The sequence below is a fragment of the Scardinius erythrophthalmus genome, assembly GCF_964197995.2.
Source record: "Scardinius erythrophthalmus genome assembly, chromosome: 8".
In the NCBI taxonomy this organism is placed as follows: domain Eukaryota; kingdom Metazoa; phylum Chordata; class Actinopteri; order Cypriniformes; family Leuciscidae; genus Scardinius; species Scardinius erythrophthalmus.
Genome location: NC_138228.1, coordinates 11128420 through 11150218, shown reverse-complemented (window position 1 = coordinate 11150218; position 21799 = coordinate 11128420). Strand labels below are relative to the sequence as shown.

Below are 21799 nucleotides of genomic sequence, written 5' to 3'. Positions count from 1 at the left end.
TTTGTGTCCTAATTTAAGCATGAATTTGATTACAATGAAACACTGTCCTAAATTAAAATAAAAAAAAGATGTAAGCAGAAACTTAGTTTCTTCCTCTATTTTGTACTAATATGACTCAGGCTCGTTGTACATGAAAATAATGGGAGATCATGTGATATCCTGTACAGGCTGAGTGACAATTTCTGAATGCACTTTTAAACAAAGTTAGCAGAGGGGAGATGAATAATGCATTTTTCTCTAATTGGTTTATTATACAATTTTCTGGTTTAATCAGGATATTATTTTTCCATGGCAGTCAAAGAAACAGCCTAATGCCTAATCATAAAACTTAACATGACCAAAATGCAAAAATAAAATTACCTGTTTCACAAAGCATTAAAACAGTAATGAAAAAAAAAAAAAGGTTTCAGTCTAGACTTTGACTAAACCATGACCCAACTTTCTCTTTACAGGAGGCAAAAACTTTCAAATGTAGATTTCATTTATACAAAAACATTTACATATCCCTTACAAATGTATAACTGGTACACAGACCTCATCAGGGATCAGCGAGATCCGAAATACTGCACCACAGTGCCATAAAGTCTGAACAAAAACCGGGGCACACGCTCACACACAGTCTTCATGAGCACAAAAGTCAAGGCCATCTCGACAAGTTCCTTCTTAAACTCTTTGGCTCCGGCCACCTGGTGAAGTAAGCCCTGCACTCCATCAGATAGATGTCTGGACCATAACTGCAAATGTTAAAGGAATATTGTGAGATATGGGTGTTAAATGATGCCAGGTTTAAGGAGGAACCATTAGTGTAAATTTATTAGAATAAATAAACTGCTCAGAATCATTAGTCTTACCTGAGGGTCACAAGTGTCCAGTTTCTTGGTCAAAGTTTCAGCGGCTTGGTACAGGACTCTCTGCTCAAGCAAGTCAGCAATTCTGATCAGCTCTGCAGCCATTTCCCTTGCTGCCTGAGCCTGTTCAGCATCAACTGAGATGGAGATACATAAGAGCCGTGTTAACTGACATGGACAACAGCAAAAATACAGTAGTTTTTATGTAACTAAAAATTAGGGATGCAAAATAATTCATCCAAAAATCTACTTGGTGTCAGTCAATTTTGCATTTTGGTGAGGCCACCACTCATTTCCAATTTGTATATTTGACCATTTCTGATATCATATAACTGAAATTTAAACACATAATGCTAGATTACGGCAAAGATTTAGCACTATTAATTGAAGTGTTTTTCTCTAATGGAGGTCCCACATCAGAATTATATTACCAATATCATGATTTGAGAAAAACATTTGTGTTATATTTTCATTGGATAAAATATTGTCTATTTATCAGCTATCTATTGAAACTCGTTCCTACCAACTTTCTAACTTTTTCCTCACAATCCTGAGTTAACACTTCGCAATTCTGACTTTTTTCTCAGAATTGTAAGATTTAAACTCCCAACTGCAAAAAGTCAGAATCTCACAATTTTTTCCTCTCAGAATTGTGATATAAACTCGCAATTGCGAGTTATAAAATCAGAATTGTGTGATATCTCACAATTCCGAGAGAAAATAAATCTGTATTGACAAATGTAAACTCGATATTGTGAGAAAAAAAGTCAGAACTGAGAGATATAAAATCAGAATTGTGAGTTATAAAAAGATATAAACTTGCAATTGCAAGAAAAAAAAAGTCAGAATTGTAAGTCGCAATTACCTTTTTTTTATTTCTTGGTGGAAACAAGCTTCCATAGTTATCAGCCATAACATTAAAATAATCATTGTTTACTGGTATCAATTAAGGTGATCAGAAAACAGTAAAAATTAGATAAGAGAAAATAATAAGGCAACAGTAAAAATACCTGGCAGTTGAGGCTGAACTTGATTCTGAAGTTCATGTAAAAGATCTTTGTAGGTGAGTGAGGAACTATGTCCATCGGTTTGTAAATCGCCATCACTTTCATTATAATTGTGATCATAAGGAAGATCAAGTTCTCTTTTAAGCACACTATTTTGGCAGCTTTTTTGCTCAAAAAAGGACAGGAGCAGCAGGGAACAGTGCGGAAAATTGTCAATGTTTCTGTTGCGTTCCATTGCACAAACCTGTGCTCTGCAATTAAAAGGAAACACAAAAGCAGTTAGTTTCATTATCTTGACAAAAAACAAGACACGGTAATTATTTTCAAGTATATATACACCCTGATCGATATATAATTTACATTTATTTAATATTTTACCAGATATCATGACAAAAACAAAAGACACGGTAATGATTTTCAAGACTATATAGCCTACAGCCTGGTAAATATATAATTTAAATGCATTTAATATTTTACCATATATATTATATGGTCTAGGGACACATTTGTACCCAGAAGTAAACTAAACCTGACATTCACATTTGTAAAAACAATATAAAAATAAAGACTTTGTAAAACTTCGTAATGTTCTCTGTTATGACAGTACTTCTTTATGCATTTGACAGACTCTTACCCAAAGCTATTGCATTCAAGGTAGCCTAACTTTTATAACGTACATTTTATCAGTCCATGCATTGCCTGGGAATCGAACCCATGACCGTGGCGTTGCTAATGCCATGCTCCACCCTTTAAGCTACATGAACACCTGTGTATTATCATTCATATATTACATAAAAAACATGATATATAAAATCTAAATAAACGCAAACATGTAGTTCATGGTTGTGACGACGGTTGGCTTGTAATAAGATGATGAAATATCAAACTAGATTACGTTAACTAACGTTAGCAAGCAGCTGAAAATATGAACAGTTAAATAACGGCTAGCTAACATTATTCGGTCTATTAGTGATAATTTTGGTCTTAGTGAAGTTTAGAATACAAATGTAATTGCAAATTCCCCCATTTTGTGCCGAAGATCAGTTTCAGAAGAAATGATTTTCAGATCAAAACAAAGAAAGACTGAAGTCGAAATTCATCTCTAAAAAGGACCACACAAAAGCTCAATGATTAATGCAGTTAAAAATAAAAATACCAGCCAGATGAAGCACATGTCTGAACATTAATATCACGGTCAGTTCTGCACTAAAAGGAAAGTTTAGTCAAACCGAGGGAAGCGTGAAATATTGGTCTATCTAACTTAGGTAACGTTAAGTTAACGTTAAATAAACTAACGTTAGAGTAGACACGTGAATGGATGTTTATATTTAAAGAAACTGCATAAAGTGTCGTGACATTATCGACACAAACCATGATAAGGCTACGATCTCGCAGCAAAAGTACCGGGGTGTACTGATTTTATACTACATTAAATAATATTTATTCTTTGACGCAAATGTTCAAAATCGTGTAACGTTATATACATCTTTTGAGTGAAAGAAGAAACATTCGTTACTTACGTAAACTTTCAGTCAAAATAATGGACGGTGAAGCATTATCTCAGAAAAACGAACAAACTCAAAAAAGAGCTGTGAGGAATGAAAACCTTCAATCCTCGCGGACCGCCTTTCGTCTTGTTGTTCTTTTGTATCAGTGACGCGTAACGCACGAGCCACGAGGGCGTGGCCAAAGTCTACCGGAATTTCCCACTGAAGTCTAGACGAGTGTGTAGCATTTTTTGAAACCATGTTGTTAGAAATTATTCTCGCCGTTTGTTAAAAGTTAAAGCATTAAAATAAAATGTGACTTAAGAAAAAAAAAAAACATAATCGCCGAGAAGGCAAAGATGAACAGACTTTAAAGTCACTTAAAGTCAGACTTTTACAAATGACCTGCGCTTTAGGAGAAAGGGGTTTTTGGAAACGAATTTCCCCTTCTGCACTTGCCAGATAAGGAAGAGCTGGCAAAACGAGACAGACAATATTTAAAACCCTCCCCTTGTAATAAACTAAAAAATGTGTCAGATTTAACCTGTACATATTTTAAATATGCGAATATAACACACATTTAAGACATACTGGGCCCCCTGTTTGAGAACCACTGTGTTAGGACATCTCTTCTAGGAGGATCACCCGAGTCTTACTAAAAAAAAAAAAAACATACCCGGCGGACATTTAATTGTTCTGCCGTCTTTATCTTGTGAAGTTTGATGTTGCTGAACCAAACATAGCAGATAGAGTTGAAGGTACATCAATCAACATCACTCAGAAAAAAAAAACATTTAAAAACTTTATTTACAATTAAAATGAACTGGTTATTTGACAAGATAAAGTTGGCATTCAACGGCAAACCTTAAATATGTGCTGATTCATGCACCACATAAAACAGCAGTGGCAGTGTTTGTTTTTGACACGAGTCAAGTTCAAGACAAAAGGAGGCTTTGATGTGGCATTTTTACCATGACATGCTGAGTAATGCAAATGTGTCGGACTGTTGCATTCCAGAAATACAGTTTGTAAGCATGTTGAGACGGTACATGATTCAGTGCTAGTATCCGGGGAAACCAAAGCTCATAGACCGGGCTGCATTTCTACCCACAAGCTTCCTCCCAGCTCTCGGAAGAGACCCTGGTTGGGATGACTGCTGGGGTGAGATAGCAGCCAGTCGGGCTTCCTTGAGTTCTCTAAGTAGAAATAAAAGGTGTTGCAGTAAATACCTCAGCATAAGTGATTATTTCAAGGAAGTAAACAATACAAGTAGTGCTTCCTTATGAAATAAAGTACTACAGTATAGTATAAATGCCAGATGACTCACCTTTCCAGCATAGCCGTTCTGAACTTCTCCACATTTAGCTCCTTGCGAAGCTGTGTAGCCAATTTGCCAGCTCTCTCCTTGCGCAGTACATCATGCCGACACAACGCAGATGCAGATGGCCTTGTAGTAGGGTCAGGATCTAACATAGTCTATCAAATACAAATGTATTGTCCATATTAGGTTTTCAATTTTGACCTCAGAGACTGAATGTATGAATCCATGGTAAACAAAACTTCAAAACCACAAAACTTCAAAACCACTAACTCATTTATGACAATTCTTCAGAATTGCAGAGGACTGAACCGAAACTACATTGACCAGCATTTTATGATAGTTTGTTCTATGCCCTCTGCTGGTGGAATAAAAGTACATGCTTTTTTTTTTTTTTAAACCACCCAAATACACACCACTGTCATTTAAATGGAATTAGACTCCCCTGAATGCTGATACTTTTAGTTTCAGTTCAGTCCTCTGCCATTCTGAAGAATGATCATGAATATGCTGGTGGTTTTTAAATTTTTTTTAAGTCTCTGAGGTGAAGTAGTAAACTGATTATTTTGGGAAACTTAACCAACTTTGTCAAAACCATTATAGGGAAAGCAATGAACCACTCAGATGTGCTTACTCAAACAGTACCTTTAAAAGGTCTTTAAAGGGTGCTGGTAACTCCTGGGGCAGGCTGGGCAGCTCACCCTGTCTGAGGCTATGCCAGTTTTCACCATTCTGAGGAAGTGGTGGAGCTCCAGCAGCTAATAACAGTGTCAGGCCCAGCGCAAAAATATCTGCTTTAGGAAGATGCGTGTAGTCCTGTAAACAAAAAAGTAAAATGCAGCCAGCAAAAAAAAAAAAAAAGAAAAAAGAAAAAAACAGCAACAGTGTGTCACATCCACAATTATCTTGTTTTGTCAGTCATTGTATACAGTATAAGATCAGTGCAGTGCAGTTTAACCTCTGCAGCGAACTAAACACCCTGAGAAAGCTCAAACAGATATCGTACCTCTCGCAGGACCTCATAGGCCAAGAAACGGCTATCCCCTTCCTCTACCTGAGGGCTTGAGATGGATGTTACATGACCCAAGTCACCTAAAGAACAAGAGACCCATGATATCAGCTATTAATGATATATAAATGGCAAAACAGTGCAATTTAATTAGCACTTCTCTGATGGCTTGTTTTAACTATGTGTGCGCAGTTATTTTGTGTGCACAACATGGATAAGCCTCAACAGGTAAACATGTATGCTGTATGGACAGCTGGACAGACTTTACCATAATCAAAATTTATGCTAGAACAGCAATATGCAAAATTTGTTCGGATGAAATAATCACAAACTTTACTAAGACTAGTTTAATGTATCACCCTGAACAGCATAACGAGCTCAGTTGCCCAAATTTAAGTTAAATTTAGGGTCAATTAAAGATTTAATTAAGGTGTCGGTGAAAAAAATGATGTTGGTGATCAGTAATTATTTCAGGACATTTATTTTATCCTATTGTGGGGCAATTTAGAGATCCATCCATGTTAGATAAACCTTCTGGATCACTAAATACCTGAATGTGTAATAATATTAATATTAATAATAATAATAATAATAATAATAATAAAAACACTTATGCATTTAAGGGTTGAAAACATGGTGAGGTAAGAAGATACCAATTTTATATACAACCCCAGAGGAGGGGCTTTCATCCTCTTCTTCACTGTCTCCCTCTCCACCAGCACTCGAGCTGGGTCGACGGCAGATGAAAATATTACCTGAAAAGGAAATTTAAGTATGTGCCAGTCAAAATGTCAAATACCTCATTAAGTGGTAGAGGCATGTGAAAAACAACAAAAGAGACACAGAGCTCACTGGGTTTAATATCGAGGTGCACTAGGCCTGAGCTGTGGATGTATTTGAGCCCCATGGAGACCTGTAGGAGCAGATCCCTTAGCTCAGGAACTCTGAAATACTCCCCTTGCTCCTCCTTTTCAGTTATAGCATCATGGAGGCTACCACCTACAAGACCAAAAAAACATTGATAGTTGAAAAAAAACAAAAACACCAATACACAAATCACATAACCATCTACAGTATGTTGTATTGTGATCTTCTGTCCTACCATCACAGTACTCATTTTGTATAATCATGTGGTCATCTTCAGCCCATGCAGAGTAGTATCGGACAACATGAGGGTGATGGCCCAACACCGCATGAGCATACACTTCCTTTAAGGCCAACTGTCTGAAAAAAAGGAACTTGTTTTACATTAATAAGGTCTAAGATTCATCAAGGAATCACAAAAATCTTAACCTAGCTTCACACAGGGCTTAGATTAAACCAGGATTAGGCCTTAGTTCAATTAGGACATTGAAGTTGACGGCTGAGGGAATGACGGCAGATTTGACATTCTCTCTTCTGCCTGCTGTAAGCCATTTCTCAACACTCTTAAAGTTTTCCAAAAGGAGCTATTCAAAGCGATGCCATAGAAGAGCCATTTTTGGTTCCCCAAAGAACCTTTCAGTGAACAGTTCTTTAAAAAAAATGTTTTTTTGTCAATGTGAAGAACCTTTCTCCACTTTAAAGAACCTTTCAAGCAATGGAAGTTATTCATGGAACCACTGATGCAAAAAAACCCTTTATTTTTAAGATTCCCCCCCCCCCCAAACACTACCATGGCTTTTTTTCATTAGCTATTGGAGCAAAATGGGAATACACACATTATATTTGCTGTCGTCTCCCGGTCACCATTACAGGTTCACCCAATTATGATGACTTCTGCTTCTGATACCCCTTTTCCACCAAAAAAGAACTGGTTCAGAACTGGTGCTGGTTCAAAGTTGGTTCAACTTGCGAACCTTCACAGAACCTGTTTGTTTTTCCACTGACTAGAGAGCCCAGCGAACGACGTCGTTACGTCACTGTGTACGTTGCCATAGGCTACGTCTTAGCTTTCCTAGAAACGCTTGCGCCAAATTCAAGCATAACAATTACAATGGCGGACTACATCGTCTTTCTGCAAATGTTTCTCCTGGCTTTGCGATCCTATATTGGGGTCAGAAGAAGACGTTTAGAACAGGGGTTTTCAAACTTTTTGTGTGTGTGGACCACTATTTGTAATCAAGAATTTTCGCGGACCACCTCATAATACACATAATAAAATATGTCTACACAGAGTCCTACCTGAATTAATCTGCACCTCTAAATAGGCTTACTAGCTCTAAAACTATCATTGGTCATCACATCAGTACAACAGGCTTGTTAAAAGAAAGTTTACTGCACACAACGGCTGCCACATATTTAATTTATTTATTTACTCAAGCGCCCGAGGGCATAATCAGGTTCATTTGAACAACAGGCTTATTTCCATAGCAATGGAGTATGAAATCTATACAGTAATAAGAACACTGGAATATAGTCAACATTTCAAAACCTTTGGTGATTTTAGGGGATTATTAATCTTCAGAATTTTACAACTCCTCAAAAAGTACCTAGGCTTGAGTTTGTCCACTTAAGAGCACATCCGCAAAACATTTCAGAAACGCGAGATCAAGAAACTAACTGGAAATTAAAATAATAACAGGCCTTATTCATTCCATTTATAAACATTTCGTTTCATATAAACTGCCTATGCCTAACTGTGCGTTCACACCGGACGCGAGCGCGTCAAATTCAAAAAGGGATCATATGTCAAAATCGCGCCTGCCCCGTCTAGTGATACGCTTGACCACTTTGTATCAATTCCCGCGTCAAAACAAAAGTTTGAAGCGAAATTTCGTCCGGTGTGAACGCACCATTAAAGGATATGCGTGTGATGTGATAATGAGATAATATTTGCCTCTGCCCTTTTCCAGTGTTGCCAGATTGGAACGGTGATTTCCAGCCCAAAAGCTCACCAAAACCCGCCCACTACAAGAAAAAACCGCCCAAAATTTTACTGCCAAAATAATATGATATAATTTCATTACCATGTCATTCAAGGTTGATAAGCACAATTTGTATCTCCTTAAAACAAATAACAATGATAAAAAAAAATAAAAAAAAAAATAAAAAAATCCAGGAAAACAGATCAAAACGGCAATAATTAAGGAGAATTAGCCAATATGACTAAAATGTCCAGATGGACACTGTCAAAACGGCAATCAAGAAATGAACCGATGACTTTAACCCTCGGAAGTACACATTGCAGAACATAACGCAGAATTTAGCAGTCAAAACTGATTCATCGTTGATTCAAACCTTTTTCAGCAGGTGTCAGGGGCGAGTATAGTGCAGTCTGGACGGTGTAAAGTTGCCGATGTCTGGTACGGTTAGGCTAGTGTGCACATGACCATGGACATAACTGTGCTCTCCTCTCAGAGTTATAGTCACCATCGATATATCCCACCACGTGTACATTTTTAGATTTGCTCACTATCTCACTCTTTACTGTGTACATACAACTTAGTAGAGGCATTAGCCATCACTTGAATATACAGCTACAACTTATCGCGCTCAATCGCATCTGCCTGCTGATCGCTGATTGGCTAAAAGTGCGTGCTCGTCGGTGATGTCAACACCAATGCCAGCTGACTCTGCATGGGCGTGTGTGTACAGTAATGTCATGATGACTGATTTTATGGACTACATGCACACTTTATTTTAGTTTTTTAACCAATTAGACTTTAAAATGTAGATGTTTGAAAACCGCCGAACTGATACCAAACCAGCCCAAATTTTGTCCACCCGCCCAAACCCTTTTTAACCCGCCCAATCTGGCAACACTGCCCTTTTCTCTTCAGAGAACCTGTTGCTATCCACCGAACCAATGTTGTGGTTCTAACGGCACAAACTTGAATGTCACGGCCGAACACCACTAGGCTTTTTTAGTAATCACACAATAACTTGACAATTTAATTAAAATGTTACATCAATATAGGCCTACATATTCTTTTTACTTTTTTTATGTGAATTTCCTGGTAAAATGAAGGTAAAAAAAATATTATTTTATATTTCATTTTGCCTTTCCACGGACCACCTGCAGTACCCTCACGGACCACTAGTGGTCCGCGGACCACAGTTTGGGAATCGCTGGTTTAGAACACATTTGTGCTGCTCATCTGGATTACTATAGACCAGGGATGGGCAACTTCGGTCCTGAAGGGCCACTGTCCTACAGAGTTTAGCTCCAACCCTGAAAAAAAATCACCTGCCTGTAATTTTCTAGTAATCCTGAGGACCTTGATTAGCTTGTTCAGGTGTGTTTGATTAGGGTTGAAGCTAAACTCTGTAGGACAGTGGCCCTCCAGGACCGAAGTTGCCCATCTCTGCTATAGACGGAGGTTACGTTTGAGAAGAAGTTCGACAATAACCCCGCCCCCAGGCCCAGACTTAAGCATGACGTGGTAAAAGAACGGTTCTAGACCAGCAAAGAGTTGGTGCCGCTTTGGAACCAATTTTCCTGGCCGAGAACCGGTTCTTTGGCTGTCGAAACACAAAGAACTGGTTTGCGAGTAGGCACCGGCTCTGAAACGGCACCAGCACTGCCTTGGTGGGAAAGGGGTATGAGAGCCCCGGAAACATTAAAAGGGTCCATTTGGAAAAAGAAGATTATTAAGCACTGTGGCAGTGCTGACTCACTCATTGGCGGAGCCTGCAATTGGCCTGCGCGAGCGCTTGATGGCGTACATGCAACCATCCAGCCTCTTCACACATCGATACACGGAACCAAACTCGCCCCCGCCGATGCAGCCCAGCTCTAGAAACTCACTCTCATAACGTGACAGCATGCGGGATGACACTGCTGGCCTCTGAAGGCCAACAGATGGGAGACCATGTGAGAGAACACAGATTTACCAAAGCTTCCGGCGGGATTATGAAGTATTATAAACCTACTACATTAAAGACAAGGATGAACTACTATGGTCTTTGAAACCGTACCTTTGAGGGGAGGAAGAAACTTTCATCCTCTGATGAGTTCTGAGTGTCCATAGATCTGTTGAAATAAAGGTACTTCAATGTAAATCCAGTTCCACAATGGGCATTGCTTACATAAGTGCTGAGTTACCTTTGTGCATCATCCTCATAATCATCACTCCTTTGGCTCTTCCTCTTGTGGTGTTCACTGTTCCTGCGCACCGTGTCTGGTGTGAAAGGGTTAACGTTCACTGAGGGCACATAGTCAAAAGCACTAGGCAGACGAAGGAATCTTTGCCTGCGACACGGCTTGCTGCTAGAGCAAGGGAGGGTCGATTTAGAAAGCAAACTCTGTAAGTGGAGGAAGTTGGATGATGTAAATATAAATCTTTATAGGGTCAACTGTTTATGTATTGCTCATACAAAAGTATAAATTAGACTGCCATTGCATCAAAGTTCACATGAAACTGTAGAGCTGGAAGATTACCTTTGGTGTACTGGGCGAGTCACAAAGCCGGAGTTTTTTCCAGGCAGCATACGGTATGGGAGAAGTAGGGATGGAAGGGGAAACAGTGATGCTCCTGGTGCGGTGGCGCTGTATCCGGGGCGTCCGACAGGGGCTTCTGACCGAAACACTTCTGTGTGCCCATTCATCAAAGCTGTTGTCACTGCTGTCCTCCTCCCCACTGCTGGAGAAGTTCAGGTGCTGCTGTGCTGCATTCACAGAGGCCATTTCAGACCACTACAATCAGGGGGAAAAAAAAGAAGAAAAAAAAACCCTGATTTATTCTAAAGGGGTTTAGAATGACAACTACCATACTGTAAATCAGTGGTCAACCAATATGGGTTGGTCAATGCAATACCAACAACAGGTTGGGGTGACAGATGGCCAATAAAACAACTTATATGGTGTATATGGGTTTATTAAAATTAATTATAGCAATTGAGATCGGCTGAAGTTTTGTTTTACACAATAACGTTATGTATTTGAGGTAAAGAGATGACTGGCAAACATAATCAGTATTTGATGTTAGGCCTATATGAGAGCAGTCTCGCTAGGCCTCTAAAGATGATTTATTATGAGTAGAGCTAAATATTTACAGATTCTTCTTTCACAATATATCGCTTCCATGGTGTTATTATGCAGTTTTGAACATAAATGCAGTCCCAACTTACCCTGAAATGAGCTCACGGGCGACCACGCTTGAACCTGGCGCGTCAAAGTTAACGAGGTCCTTTAACAATGGGCGGAGTGACTCGACCATTAATTAACTCTGCTAACTAGTATCAAGCGTTTAGATTTACTCAGTAGGTGTGTTTGACTTGAACCGATCGCCACTTCACACATGAACACACTCGAATCTTTTGTATCTGTTCTCCGAAAAGATTTGTTATGATCCAAAATAGGAAGGCAACGGCGTTACGTTTGTGAAATGTGAAATGAATCACGGAATAAGTAGCCTAATCACAAGTATTTATTTATTTAAATGTCCGTGCATTCATATGCTTAAAGCACTATAGACTACACAAATATCGACACTTTCAGAAAACATGATTTAAATAGAAAACATTTAAAAAAGTTAAATGTGTGGTTTCCAAAACATGATATCTGACTGTTAAGGAAAGCTAATTATGGTCGTTAAAAGTCGTCAACATATTTATTTTAGGGGACTGCGCACACAGACAACATCATTATGTTGTATTTATTTTTCGGGTGGGTGGAGGTTGATAACGAGAACCCTTTTGCACCACGTGAGCGGAAGTGTGTGACATCATCAAAACAGTGTACGCCTGGGTAGCGTCTGTTACCCTGTCTGTATTACTACATTTAGGGATTTGTATCGCAACAAGCGCTATGTTCCGTTTCTTGCGTGGCGTTGGTCGCTCCGACTGACCGCTCTGTACCGAGTGCGACGACTTTGTTTATTTCTTCGATAGTCAATATCGAAAAACGCTATGGTCGAGCAGTCGGATCGCGCCCCGCTGCTGGACTGGGAGGAGGTCCCCCCGGCCGAACTTGCCCCATCAGTTTCATCACCGGAGACGGGAGATTCAATACAATCCGGTCTATCGTGTTACCCGACCGAGGGCAGTGTAGAGCTAGATATCTCCCTAAACAGAAGCCCAGCGAGACCGAATAGTGTAACAGCTGTTCCAGGTGAAAGTGCACATTCTCCTTATAAACACAGCGGCCCGGGAGGAGATGCTTCTGCCACTGATGAAGACGGAGACTGCGCCTTTCATGGGCTGTCGGTCAGGGATCGGAGGATCACTGGGTCTGGATGGGAAGAAAAAGATCAGATTGTTGCTGTGTTTGTTGTGACTTTCGACACCAGATCGGGTGAGGTTATAAAATGTCTGACTGAGATAAAAAAAAAAAAAAAAAAAATTGTATGTGGCAGTCACAAATAAGAATGTCAGAGATGATGATGATGTTGATGATGATAATTTAAAAAAATATATATTTTTAAAAATCTAATTTCTATTTTGATTTAATAATAATAACTTTTCTGCAAAAAAAATAATATAATAAAACTTATTTTATTGTCACATGACAAAACCGGCTTCCTGTATGTTAGTTACTCAGAAAGTTTTAGGGTAATATAAACAATACATTTTTTATTAATTAGAATAAAAAAATATTTTTTCATTGAAATCTTTTTTTTTTGTCTCTGCTGTTTGTTCTAATAATCTAACAATGAAAGATTATGCTGAACTACTTATGCCTACACTCCTTTTTTATTTTTTATTTTTATTTTATTTCAGACTTTTTATAAGGTTTTTATTTATTTATTGCAGTCTCCAAACCATTACACCACTTATTTTTTACCGTAAGCTACACAAAACATATCAAAATGTTTCTTTTAATTCAGAAACTGAAAACTTTATCATAGATATGTGCAATAATACAATAACACATGTGCAATAATGTGTGTTTGTGACAGAGGCCTCAAAATCCTCATTTTTCCCATAGTAAGGAAATAAACAGAATATGAAGTGAGAGTTGTGTGCAATAACACAATAACACATGTGCAATAATGTGTGTTTGTGACAGAGGCCTCAAAATCCTAATTTTTCCCATAGTAAGGAAACAAACAGAATATGAAGTGAGAGTTGTATAAGTCATCCGGCAGACTACTGCACTGTTCTTGCCCAGCTTCCTCTTTTGCTTCTAGGAAGTTTAGCAGAGAAAGGCGTTTGGAGAGTTTTTGTGTTCTTCTGCAAACACTATTTGACAAAAACCTAGTCCAACAGCTTCACAAATGTTTACATAGGCCCACATTGTGTATTTTACAGGGAACATGATAGAATGGTGCCTACCTCAAGATGTGAATCTGGAGGGAGTAGAGTTCAAGTCAATGGCCAGCGGCTCTCATCGGATCTCAAGTGACTTCATGTAGGAATCTCTTTCTTAAATCTCACTGTATTTATAAGGGGCTGAGGGCAATTGTAACATTTTTTAACTTTTCATACGTAACTAATAACTGCAAAACTACTTCCTATAATAAACATTTGATTTAACTGTGGTAAAATTAGTAAGACACACTACAATAATTTTCTGCACAGTTTAAACAAAGTTTAAGTAGGACTTACTTAATACATGAATACATGAAATTTCGATTTCATATCTAGTGTTACATTTGCCCTGGACCTCACATTATAAAATCTTTTATGGTATATATTTGTTATACATGTTACTTTTTAACCAACAACCTAGAAATGGAATAAATGTTTTGAATCCAAAAATTGGATTGGATACTCGTCCACATCCTGTTACATAAGATTTGACCAATTGTTTTGCTTTGTAATGTGTTAGTCACATTCATCAAGGTAATTTGTAATCATGGAGCAAATTGTTTGATCAGTAGTATTATCATACTTGCATTCAAACAGGTTAACTTTGTGCACATAGCCATGTATGCAGATTAATCCAGATTAAATGTGCTTGTCTCTTTTTGTAGATATTTCCGTAAAGGCTGTTACTTTGGACTAGCGTGCTTTGCCAACATGCCTGTGGAAAGTGAGCTGGAACGAGGAGCTCGGATGAAATCTGTAGGGATTTTGTCTCCTTCTTACACACTGCTATACCGTTACATGCACTTCCTGGAGAACCAAGTCCGGTGAGTGTATTCTTGCATCACGTTTTACCTTATGTTTCCTCCTCTTACTCTTTTGCACGCATCATTGCTATTTTAAGATGTTGTTATGCATTAAACATAAGCTCTGAGTTGCATGTGATGATGATGACGTGATATCTGCGTGAAGGTATGCAAATACATTGGTTGACAGGCAGTTTCAGATTTTTTGGTCCTGAGTCTTCCATATAAGATATATATATTATTAATTGCTGAGGGCGGCACAGTGGCTCAGTGGGTAGCTCTGTCGCCTAGGTCCCTGGTTTGAGTCCCGACTGAGCCAGAAGGCCTTTCTGTTTGAAGTTTGCATGTTCTCCCTGTGTCTGCGTGGGCTTCCTCTGGGCACTCCAGTTTCCCCCACAATCCAAAAACATGCAGTATAGGTGAATTGGAGACTCTAAAATATTCCGTAGGTGTGAGTGCAGTGCTGAGTAGGTTACTTACAAATTATAGTTGGTTACTGATACCAAATTACATGACTAAAATTGTATTTAGTAACATAATCCATTACATAACATATTTAAGATAATGTAATCTGACTACTTGGATTACTTTTAGATTACTTTTGACCTAACTTTATCACATTGATTTGAGTAGGATAATCTTGTCCCATTTTAATATAAAAATACAAAGAGAAGGAAAATGCATTCCATTCTTTTTTATCAACAACATGAAGTGCATTAAATATTACATTATGGTTCATGATGGAACTGCAGGGGTTTCTGAGTTTAATGAAAAGCTATTAAGTAATTAAATCATGAATAATTTTAAGATCAAAACAATCTAAATAAAACACTTACTAAAAGAGATTTACCTGCATGTCATGTGACCATTAACTGACTTCAGAGAACCATAAACTTAATTTTATTATTATTTATTATTGTTTTAATGACTTATTTAATGACTTATTGAATCGCGTATGGCAAGAAATGTCCCATAGAATCACCAAGAGTCAGAGACGACTATTATTATCAGGATGTGAAGAGAGTTTCAACCAGGAGAACAAAAAGTGTTTATAAAAAACATTACCTACACTAGCTTTAATTCTGCAGATGCATTCTCACAGGCACCAGTTGCAGTGTCCAGGCCAGTACTCTCCACTGGAAGCTTTCTACGAGGATAAAAAGGCAGTGTTGCCCCCAGGAGGGAACGGTTTGGTCACAGCCTGCCCGACCAGCGCTCTTGGACCCATAGTCAACCGCTGCATGCACCCAGAGATGAAGGTTTGAAGATGTAACCCAATATTGTCTGCCGCTAATCAAAGCTTCAGCTTTTTTAAAGATCTCTTCATTAAATATTTTTTTTATGGTAGTAGCTTTAGATAATTAGATGAGTTATTTTTTAGTTTCTAAAGAAATCTAGGTCAGGCCACTCAGGGAATTACGTGTTACTGATTAATCAGAGTGCATTACTTCTGCACATCCTGACAGCAGCATAAGCATGGGTTTCGTGGAGTAAAAAAAAAAGAACTATTGTGAGACAAATTTGCCTGTGTAAAAACCACAAGATCCTCTATTGTTAAAGAAGAATTCCATATGAGGAGATAAATATGCTGACGTATACTTCAGCTCAGAACTAGATTTGGTTATATTGTTTATTGAATAAGGCCTTGTTCAGTCTTGGAATATGCACATTCTAAATGTTTATGGTTGTCATAGTTACATAAAATTGCCGGTAAATAATAAAATGTAATGATATCAAGCATGAAGTACATACAATTATAAAAAAGAAAAGAAAAAAGAAGTTCGCAAAATATGAAAACTGAAATTGCTCATTGAACTTTGAATAATTGCTATATGCACTGACAAGCCTGTCAGAGGATTTTAAAGATGATACTCTTCTATTAATCAGCTAAATGGCCATAATTATTGGCTGAATTTACCTTAGTCAGGGTAGACGCCATATTGAATTTAACAGATGAAAACGAGGCTGTGAGGGACAGTCTTTACGGTGGCGCGCACTGAATAAAGGTCCTAGATCGTGTGATTTTCATAACTCACAACTTTCAGAACTGTTTTATGGAGTTTTTGTCTCCTGATTTAAGGAAGGAAGTTTTGTCGGCTGGACGATTGGTATGTTGTTAAACAACTGTACGATCCGTTGAACACACTGATTCTATCCCGCACAGCCTCGTTTTCATTCCTGTCAAAAAATAAATGCTGCTACCCTGACTAAGGTCTATGGCTACGAATAATTATTTTATTATTCATCATTTTCTCTATGATCTAAAAGCTGTCATACTTTGTTTTATAAACTTAAAGGACCTTTTTAATATGTGTGGTGTGTCTGTATATGTGGAGTCATTTAATAAGAAATCCTTCTCTGTACACCTTAGATTACACACCCGGCTGGCTGCATGTCCCAGTTCATCCGCTTCTTTGGAGAACAGATCATGGTGCTGTGGAAGTTTGCTTTGCTCAGGAAACGCATCCTCATTTTCTCTCCTCCCCCTGTCGGTGTGGTCTGCTATCGAGGTGAGAGAGGAAACCCATTAACATGTACATTGACACATGGCTAACACTTATTTTCCAATACAAATTAAGGGTATTTTCACACTTGGCATGTTTGGCTAGATTAAAACAAACCCTGGTGCGCAGCAGATCTTTGTTAGTGTGTGTGACAGAGGGATTCTGGCCACTCTATTGACTCGTTTACACATTTTATAAGCTCTTCATGAATTCTCAGCTGGTCAACATACCATCATGTGTAGGCTACGCACATACAACGAGCGCATTTAGCCCAGCACACAGCATTGTTTTGGACGTTCGGTTAGTTCTGACGCAAAATATATAATAAAAGTCGATCAATCAGGTTGTGAACATATCTCTATGCCTTTAGGTTTGGTATCTTTAGGTTTGGTGTTAAAATGCCAATGTGAACGCTTAGCTGAACGGGACTAAATCCAATGTTACAGATTATCGACATGCACTTGCCAATGTCTTGGCATTGTCATTAGCTATGTTTCCATCCACCTGTTTTAATGTGAATTTTGGGATATCACATAAAAAAAGTGCAAGTCATTTATAAAGCATGAATGGAAACATAGCTAATGATTTGTGTATTTATTTTAATCTGTAACTTTTATTATATAATTCTGGGTGTTTTCACACTTAACTTGATTAATTTGCTATGTGTTGTTTTGCATCCATTAGTATACTGTTGCTGCTGCCTTGCTAATGTGTCCATTCCTGGGATGGGCTTGACTGTTCCGGAGTTCCGCCCCTTCTTTTACATCAACGTTGCTGACATCACTGCTCTTGAGTCTGAGCTGTCTTATGTGGCCTGTAAGTCTCTCAGTCAAGAGATGGACTGAAGTTGGCAAAATTCAAAATTCCACAGACACAAAATGGTTTAACCATTGTAAACAGTAGATGTTAAATAAGTTCAGAATGGGTGTAGTTCTTAGTTGATCCTCAAAAAAAACAAGAATCTTTTCCTCCAACATCTGTATTAGTTGATAAATTCAAGAAAGAATAATGTACTGTAACGTAGTATTAGTAAGAATAAATCAGTGGTGTGTCTGTGAATTGCTTTTCTGATTTATTTCTATTTTTATTTGGGTTCTCAGGTACTACAGAGAAGATCTTTGAGGAAAAGAAGGAGCTGTATGACGTCTACATTGACAATCAGAATGTAAAGACACACAGAGAGAGCCTCCAGCCTCTGCTTAGACTCAACAGTGCGGACCGAGAGAAGTATCGCAAGCTCTGTGAGCAGAGGTACACCAGCCTTTTAAAATCTGAAAGGCATATGAGGTGGAAAGAAACACATGAAAACATAACTCCACAGGCATATGATGATGTTGCTATCGTTGCAGGCAGATGCTGCTGTACTCTCAGGAGGTGGATGGAGACTGCACATCTAATGAGGAAGAACTCTTCATTTTGTACGTGATGGAATTACACACCTCGGTTTATCACATCAGCAGTTTTTAGTGTTTGGAAATGGACCAACTCAATACACTTTCTATGAAAATAGTTTGGGCTTTAAGCTTAATGAAACCATATGTATATACAGTATTGTTTGGAAAATGAAAAAATCCAATCCAAATTTATTTTTATTCTTTGAATAGTTAATTAAATTTCTCTTTCTACACTGTTTTTTGAAATAAGTCTCTGATTCTCACCAAGGCTGCATTTATTTGACCAAAAAATACAGTAAAAACAGCAATATTGTAAAATTTTATTACAATTTAAAATAAATGTTAATATATATATATATATATATATATATATATATATATATATATATATATATATATATATATATATATATATATATATATATATATATAAATTCTGCTTTGCAATCACAAGAATTATTTAGCTTCATTTCAGAAATCATTCTAATATGCTGATTTGGTGCTCAGGATACATTTCTAAAACAAACAGTTGTGTTGCTTAATATTTTGGAGGAAACCATGAAAGTCCAAAAGAAGAGCAATTAAATAGAAATCTTTTGTAACATTATAAACGTCTTAACTGTTAATTTTGATAAATTGAATGCATCCTTGCTGAAAAAAAATCTTTATTAACCCCAGATTTTTTGAATGCTAGTATATTTGTGTAAATCCCATATAAATTTGCGCATGTAAATTGCATTGTTATGCTTTGCATTTAGAATAGAGCCTTATTTATACATCAAGCAACTATTTCTTGAGTGTCTAATATAATATAAATCTAAAGCTGTCTTTTCTGACATATGTTTACTTTTATTTTGACCTTTTTCTTGTGAAAACCAATGGAGAAATGATTGCTGTAATTAATCTGTATGGAATTTGCCACTGTTTGTGATCCAGGTTCTTCATGGAACTGAACAACAGAATCTTCCAGACCCTGTCTGAGTTGGCGGCGAGCGCTGATCCTACCCTGACTGCTGAGCACGTGAGAGCCATGGGGCTGGATCCTCAGGCCGACCGCGGCTTTCTCGTCGACCTGCTGGAAATCTACGGCATCGACGTCATGCTGGTTATCGACAACCCCTGCTGCCCGTAAGACACTCTGTCTCTGGAGCCCATTTTCTGTTAGGGCTACAACCCACTGCCTACTGACTACCTGCTTTCTTCTCTCTCTTTCTCTGGCTTGGCAATCTCAGGAGCCATTCCTGACACCTCTGGACCACACTGATACTGCCAACACCAACAAGGTGCAATCTGACTGCAGGCTTTTTGTGCACTTTGCGGCCAGTCAATCCAGTGACGTCTTTCTGCTTATCTGTCTGCCTTTCTGTGTGCTTCGTATCCTTCCAGCCATCTCGGATTTCTTCTCGACTCTGCCTAAGCTTGTTTCCAAAACATGATCTCTGTGCCTCTCTATACCGCTTTTCAATCTGTGGTCTTCAGTTGTGACTTTGTTCTTCTAGCCAGTGCTGTCTGGGGCAACTGATGTGACGTCCCCAGTGGATACAAATCTGCTTCACTTGGACACCAGAGAATCGGAGAAGCAACTCTCACTTCCTGGATCCTCCTGGTTTTTTGCTGGTTACAACGGTTTGGTAAAGTTTGCTTTGAATGTCATATCTGTATTTCTAAAGGTTTTATGGTTGTTGCATATTACACACTACTGTGATGAAGATTTTCACAATCTCTGCCACATTTTTTTTTAAACTTAATCATTTACATGTGAACCAGTCATTTCGTTTTGGGAAAAAACTGGCATCTGTCAGTGTGTTTGTTGTGTTATTTGTGATCTATTGTGCATGAACAAAGATACACAATCAGTTTTGCTACTGTAGTTTGGCACAGAACTTATTCATGTATGTTAATGGGAATGAATGACACTGTAAAAGATTCTCAGTCATTCTTATTTCACTCCCCAAATGTCATTTCAATGCTGTTATTACATATTGATGAAATGGAGCATAAAATGTGTTTGTTCATGCTGAATATAGGCCTTTAATCACTATCACCCTTGGTATTGAATGTAAATTGTACATTTAATGCACCGGCTGATGCACAAATGATGCAAATGACACAGAAATGTTACATTCAGCTTTTTGAGTCACTTAATTTGCTCTAAAGAAATGAATGTGATTCTGTTCACGTCGTTGTCATCAGTGAATGCTCATGATTATCACTTGTGAAAGACTTTTGAATTTGTATATATTTGAGGTTTCTTATTTAAATGTGTTTGGGTCGATAATTTCAGAATAACAGCAGCAGACTGGCCTCGCAAAGCTGATTAATTTGTGGATTTGTGTGTGTTTACATGTTCATCCTGTGAAAATCCAATCTGGATCCTTAATTAATCAAATTATTTGTAGAGCTGCATTAATATAGGTGAAATTCAAAAGAAAACATAAATGGAAAAGCATTTACTTGACCTGTTCAGATTAAAGTCACTATCCATCTAAATGTTAACCTGCTTACAAAATAACGCATTGTGACAATTGATTTCTTAGGAACGAGTGCAGGCACTCAGGTTTGTAACAGTTGGATGGACAAAAGCTCTTTAAATTATGTTAAATAAAATATTTAAATTAACAATAAATAATACTGATGCTTATAACCTAGATTTGCTTAAATGTGAATTTAGTTTTTACATTTCTTATCTATCAGAGAAATTGAGAACTTCTGTATTATAAATCTGTTGGTTGGTTATTTAGTGTCTGATTGTAAATGAATGGAGAATGTATATTAAGCAGCCATGTAACATAATTGTACAGGTGGAATTGTCTGGTATTGTGTATGTGAGATACTTTTTGTGCGTTATCTAAGTCTTTGTCATAATAACAAGCTACATGAATGTTGAGTTTTACTCTACTGGTATCACAAAGCACTAGTGTAATGCCTCTGTCTTACACACTACCTATACAGTTATACAAACTAACAGCATGTGTCTGTTGTTTTAAAGCCAGTGATTCTTATTCACTGCCATTTTGAAATAAACGGTTCTTTCTTTTCTATCACAGTGTTTTGTCTTAAACTACCCTCAAATACTGTGCAGACAAAACATATCAACTGAAATGATCAAAAATGCATGGAAAAGCCTTTAAAAATAAGAGATTGATAATGTCTTTATTTCTTGGTTCATATCTGGTTAGACATTTACAGTATCTAGAAAATTCTAGAGCCATGTTTGCACTCCTAAAAACATTCTCTCAAAATAAACCAGTCTATAA

General features: G+C 37.7%; 3 protein-coding genes across 8 annotated transcripts; 1 reads left to right on the top strand and 2 right to left on the bottom strand.

Moving 5' to 3' along the window:
• Positions 1 to 226: 226 nt before the first annotated feature.
• On the bottom strand, positions 227 to 4528 carry bida (BH3 interacting domain death agonist). 3 transcript variants are annotated; one of them, XM_081372524.1, is made up of 4 exons: positions 4314 to 4528; positions 1859 to 2106; positions 852 to 985; positions 227 to 734 (listed from the first exon to the last, which is right to left on the bottom strand). In XM_081372524.1, the coding sequence occupies exons 2-4, from the start codon at positions 2088 to 2090 to the stop codon at positions 546 to 548; spliced, it is 555 nt and encodes a 184-aa protein (XP_081228650.1). In that variant the 5' UTR covers positions 2091 to 2106; positions 4314 to 4528; the 3' UTR covers positions 227 to 545. The 3 variants fall into 3 exon arrangements, with proteins under 3 accessions (XP_081228650.1, XP_081228648.1, XP_081228649.1); XM_081372522.1 differs by lacking the exon at positions 4314 to 4528 and adding an exon at positions 3376 to 3795; XM_081372523.1 differs by lacking the exon at positions 4314 to 4528 and adding an exon at positions 2490 to 2578.
• Positions 3676 to 12247, bottom strand: wee2 (WEE2 oocyte meiosis inhibiting kinase). Its single transcript, XM_081372517.1, has 12 exons — positions 11721 to 12247; positions 11032 to 11286; positions 10696 to 10895; positions 10569 to 10623; positions 10269 to 10438; positions 6772 to 6893; positions 6522 to 6668; positions 6323 to 6424; positions 5667 to 5752; positions 5306 to 5476; positions 4670 to 4818; positions 3676 to 4538 (listed from the first exon to the last, which is right to left on the bottom strand). The coding sequence occupies exons 2-12, from the start codon at positions 11275 to 11277 to the stop codon at positions 4403 to 4405; spliced, it is 1584 nt and encodes a 527-aa protein (XP_081228643.1). The 5' UTR covers positions 11278 to 11286; positions 11721 to 12247; the 3' UTR covers positions 3676 to 4402.
• Positions 12248 to 12289: 42 nt separating this feature from the next.
• dennd11 (DENN domain containing 11) lies at positions 12290 to 21582 on the top strand. Of its 4 annotated transcripts, XM_081372036.1 has the most exons (11): positions 12290 to 12885; positions 13842 to 13941; positions 14507 to 14665; positions 15747 to 15903; positions 17016 to 17154; positions 17833 to 17964; positions 18249 to 18399; positions 18498 to 18566; positions 19479 to 19670; positions 19775 to 19825; positions 20042 to 21581. In XM_081372036.1, exons 1-10 carry the CDS (start codon positions 12501 to 12503, stop codon positions 19785 to 19787), a joined length of 1497 nt encoding a protein of 498 aa, XP_081228162.1. In that variant the 5' UTR covers positions 12290 to 12500; the 3' UTR covers positions 19788 to 19825; positions 20042 to 21581. The 4 variants fall into 4 exon arrangements, with proteins under 4 accessions (XP_081228162.1, XP_081228160.1, XP_081228161.1 ...); XM_081372034.1 differs by lacking the exon at positions 19775 to 19825 and having other exon boundaries at positions 20042 to 21582; XM_081372035.1 differs by lacking the exon at positions 19775 to 19825 and having other exon boundaries at positions 20046 to 21576.
• The last annotated feature ends 217 nt before the right edge of the window (positions 21583 to 21799 follow it).

Bases quoted from the DNA above. Each gene is read 5' to 3' on its own strand.
- dennd11 (XM_081372034.1), top strand. From the start codon at position 12,501: ATGGTCGAGCAGTCGGATCGCGCCCCGCTGCTGGACTGGGAGGAGGTC. The intron at 15,904-17,015 runs GTTTGAAGATGT...TGTACACCTTAG, and splicing joins GCATGCACCCAGAGATGAAG to ATTACACACCCGGCTGGCTG. The intron at 17,155-17,832 runs GTGAGAGAGGAA...TGCATCCATTAG, and splicing joins CGGTGTGGTCTGCTATCGAG to TATACTGTTGCTGCTGCCTT.
- bida (XM_081372524.1), bottom strand. From the start codon at position 2,090: ATGGAACGCAACAGAAACATTGACAATTTTCCGCACTGTTCCCTGCTG. The intron at 986-1,858 runs GTATTTTTACTG...TCTCCATCTCAG, and splicing joins AGTTCAGCCTCAACTGCCAG to TTGATGCTGAACAGGCTCAG. The intron at 735-851 runs GTAAGACTAATG...TAACATTTGCAG, and splicing joins TGGACACTTGTGACCCTCAG to TTATGGTCCAGACATCTATC.
- wee2 (XM_081372517.1), bottom strand. From the start codon at position 11,277: ATGGCCTCTGTGAATGCAGCACAGCAGCACCTGAACTTCTCCAGCAGT. The intron at 10,896-11,031 runs GTAATCTTCCAG...CTCCACTTACAG, and splicing joins ACTCGCCCAGTACACCAAAG to AGTTTGCTTTCTAAATCGAC. The intron at 6,425-6,521 runs GTGAGCTCTGTG...TTTCCTTTTCAG, and splicing joins GCACCTCGATATTAAACCCA to GTAATATTTTCATCTGCCGT.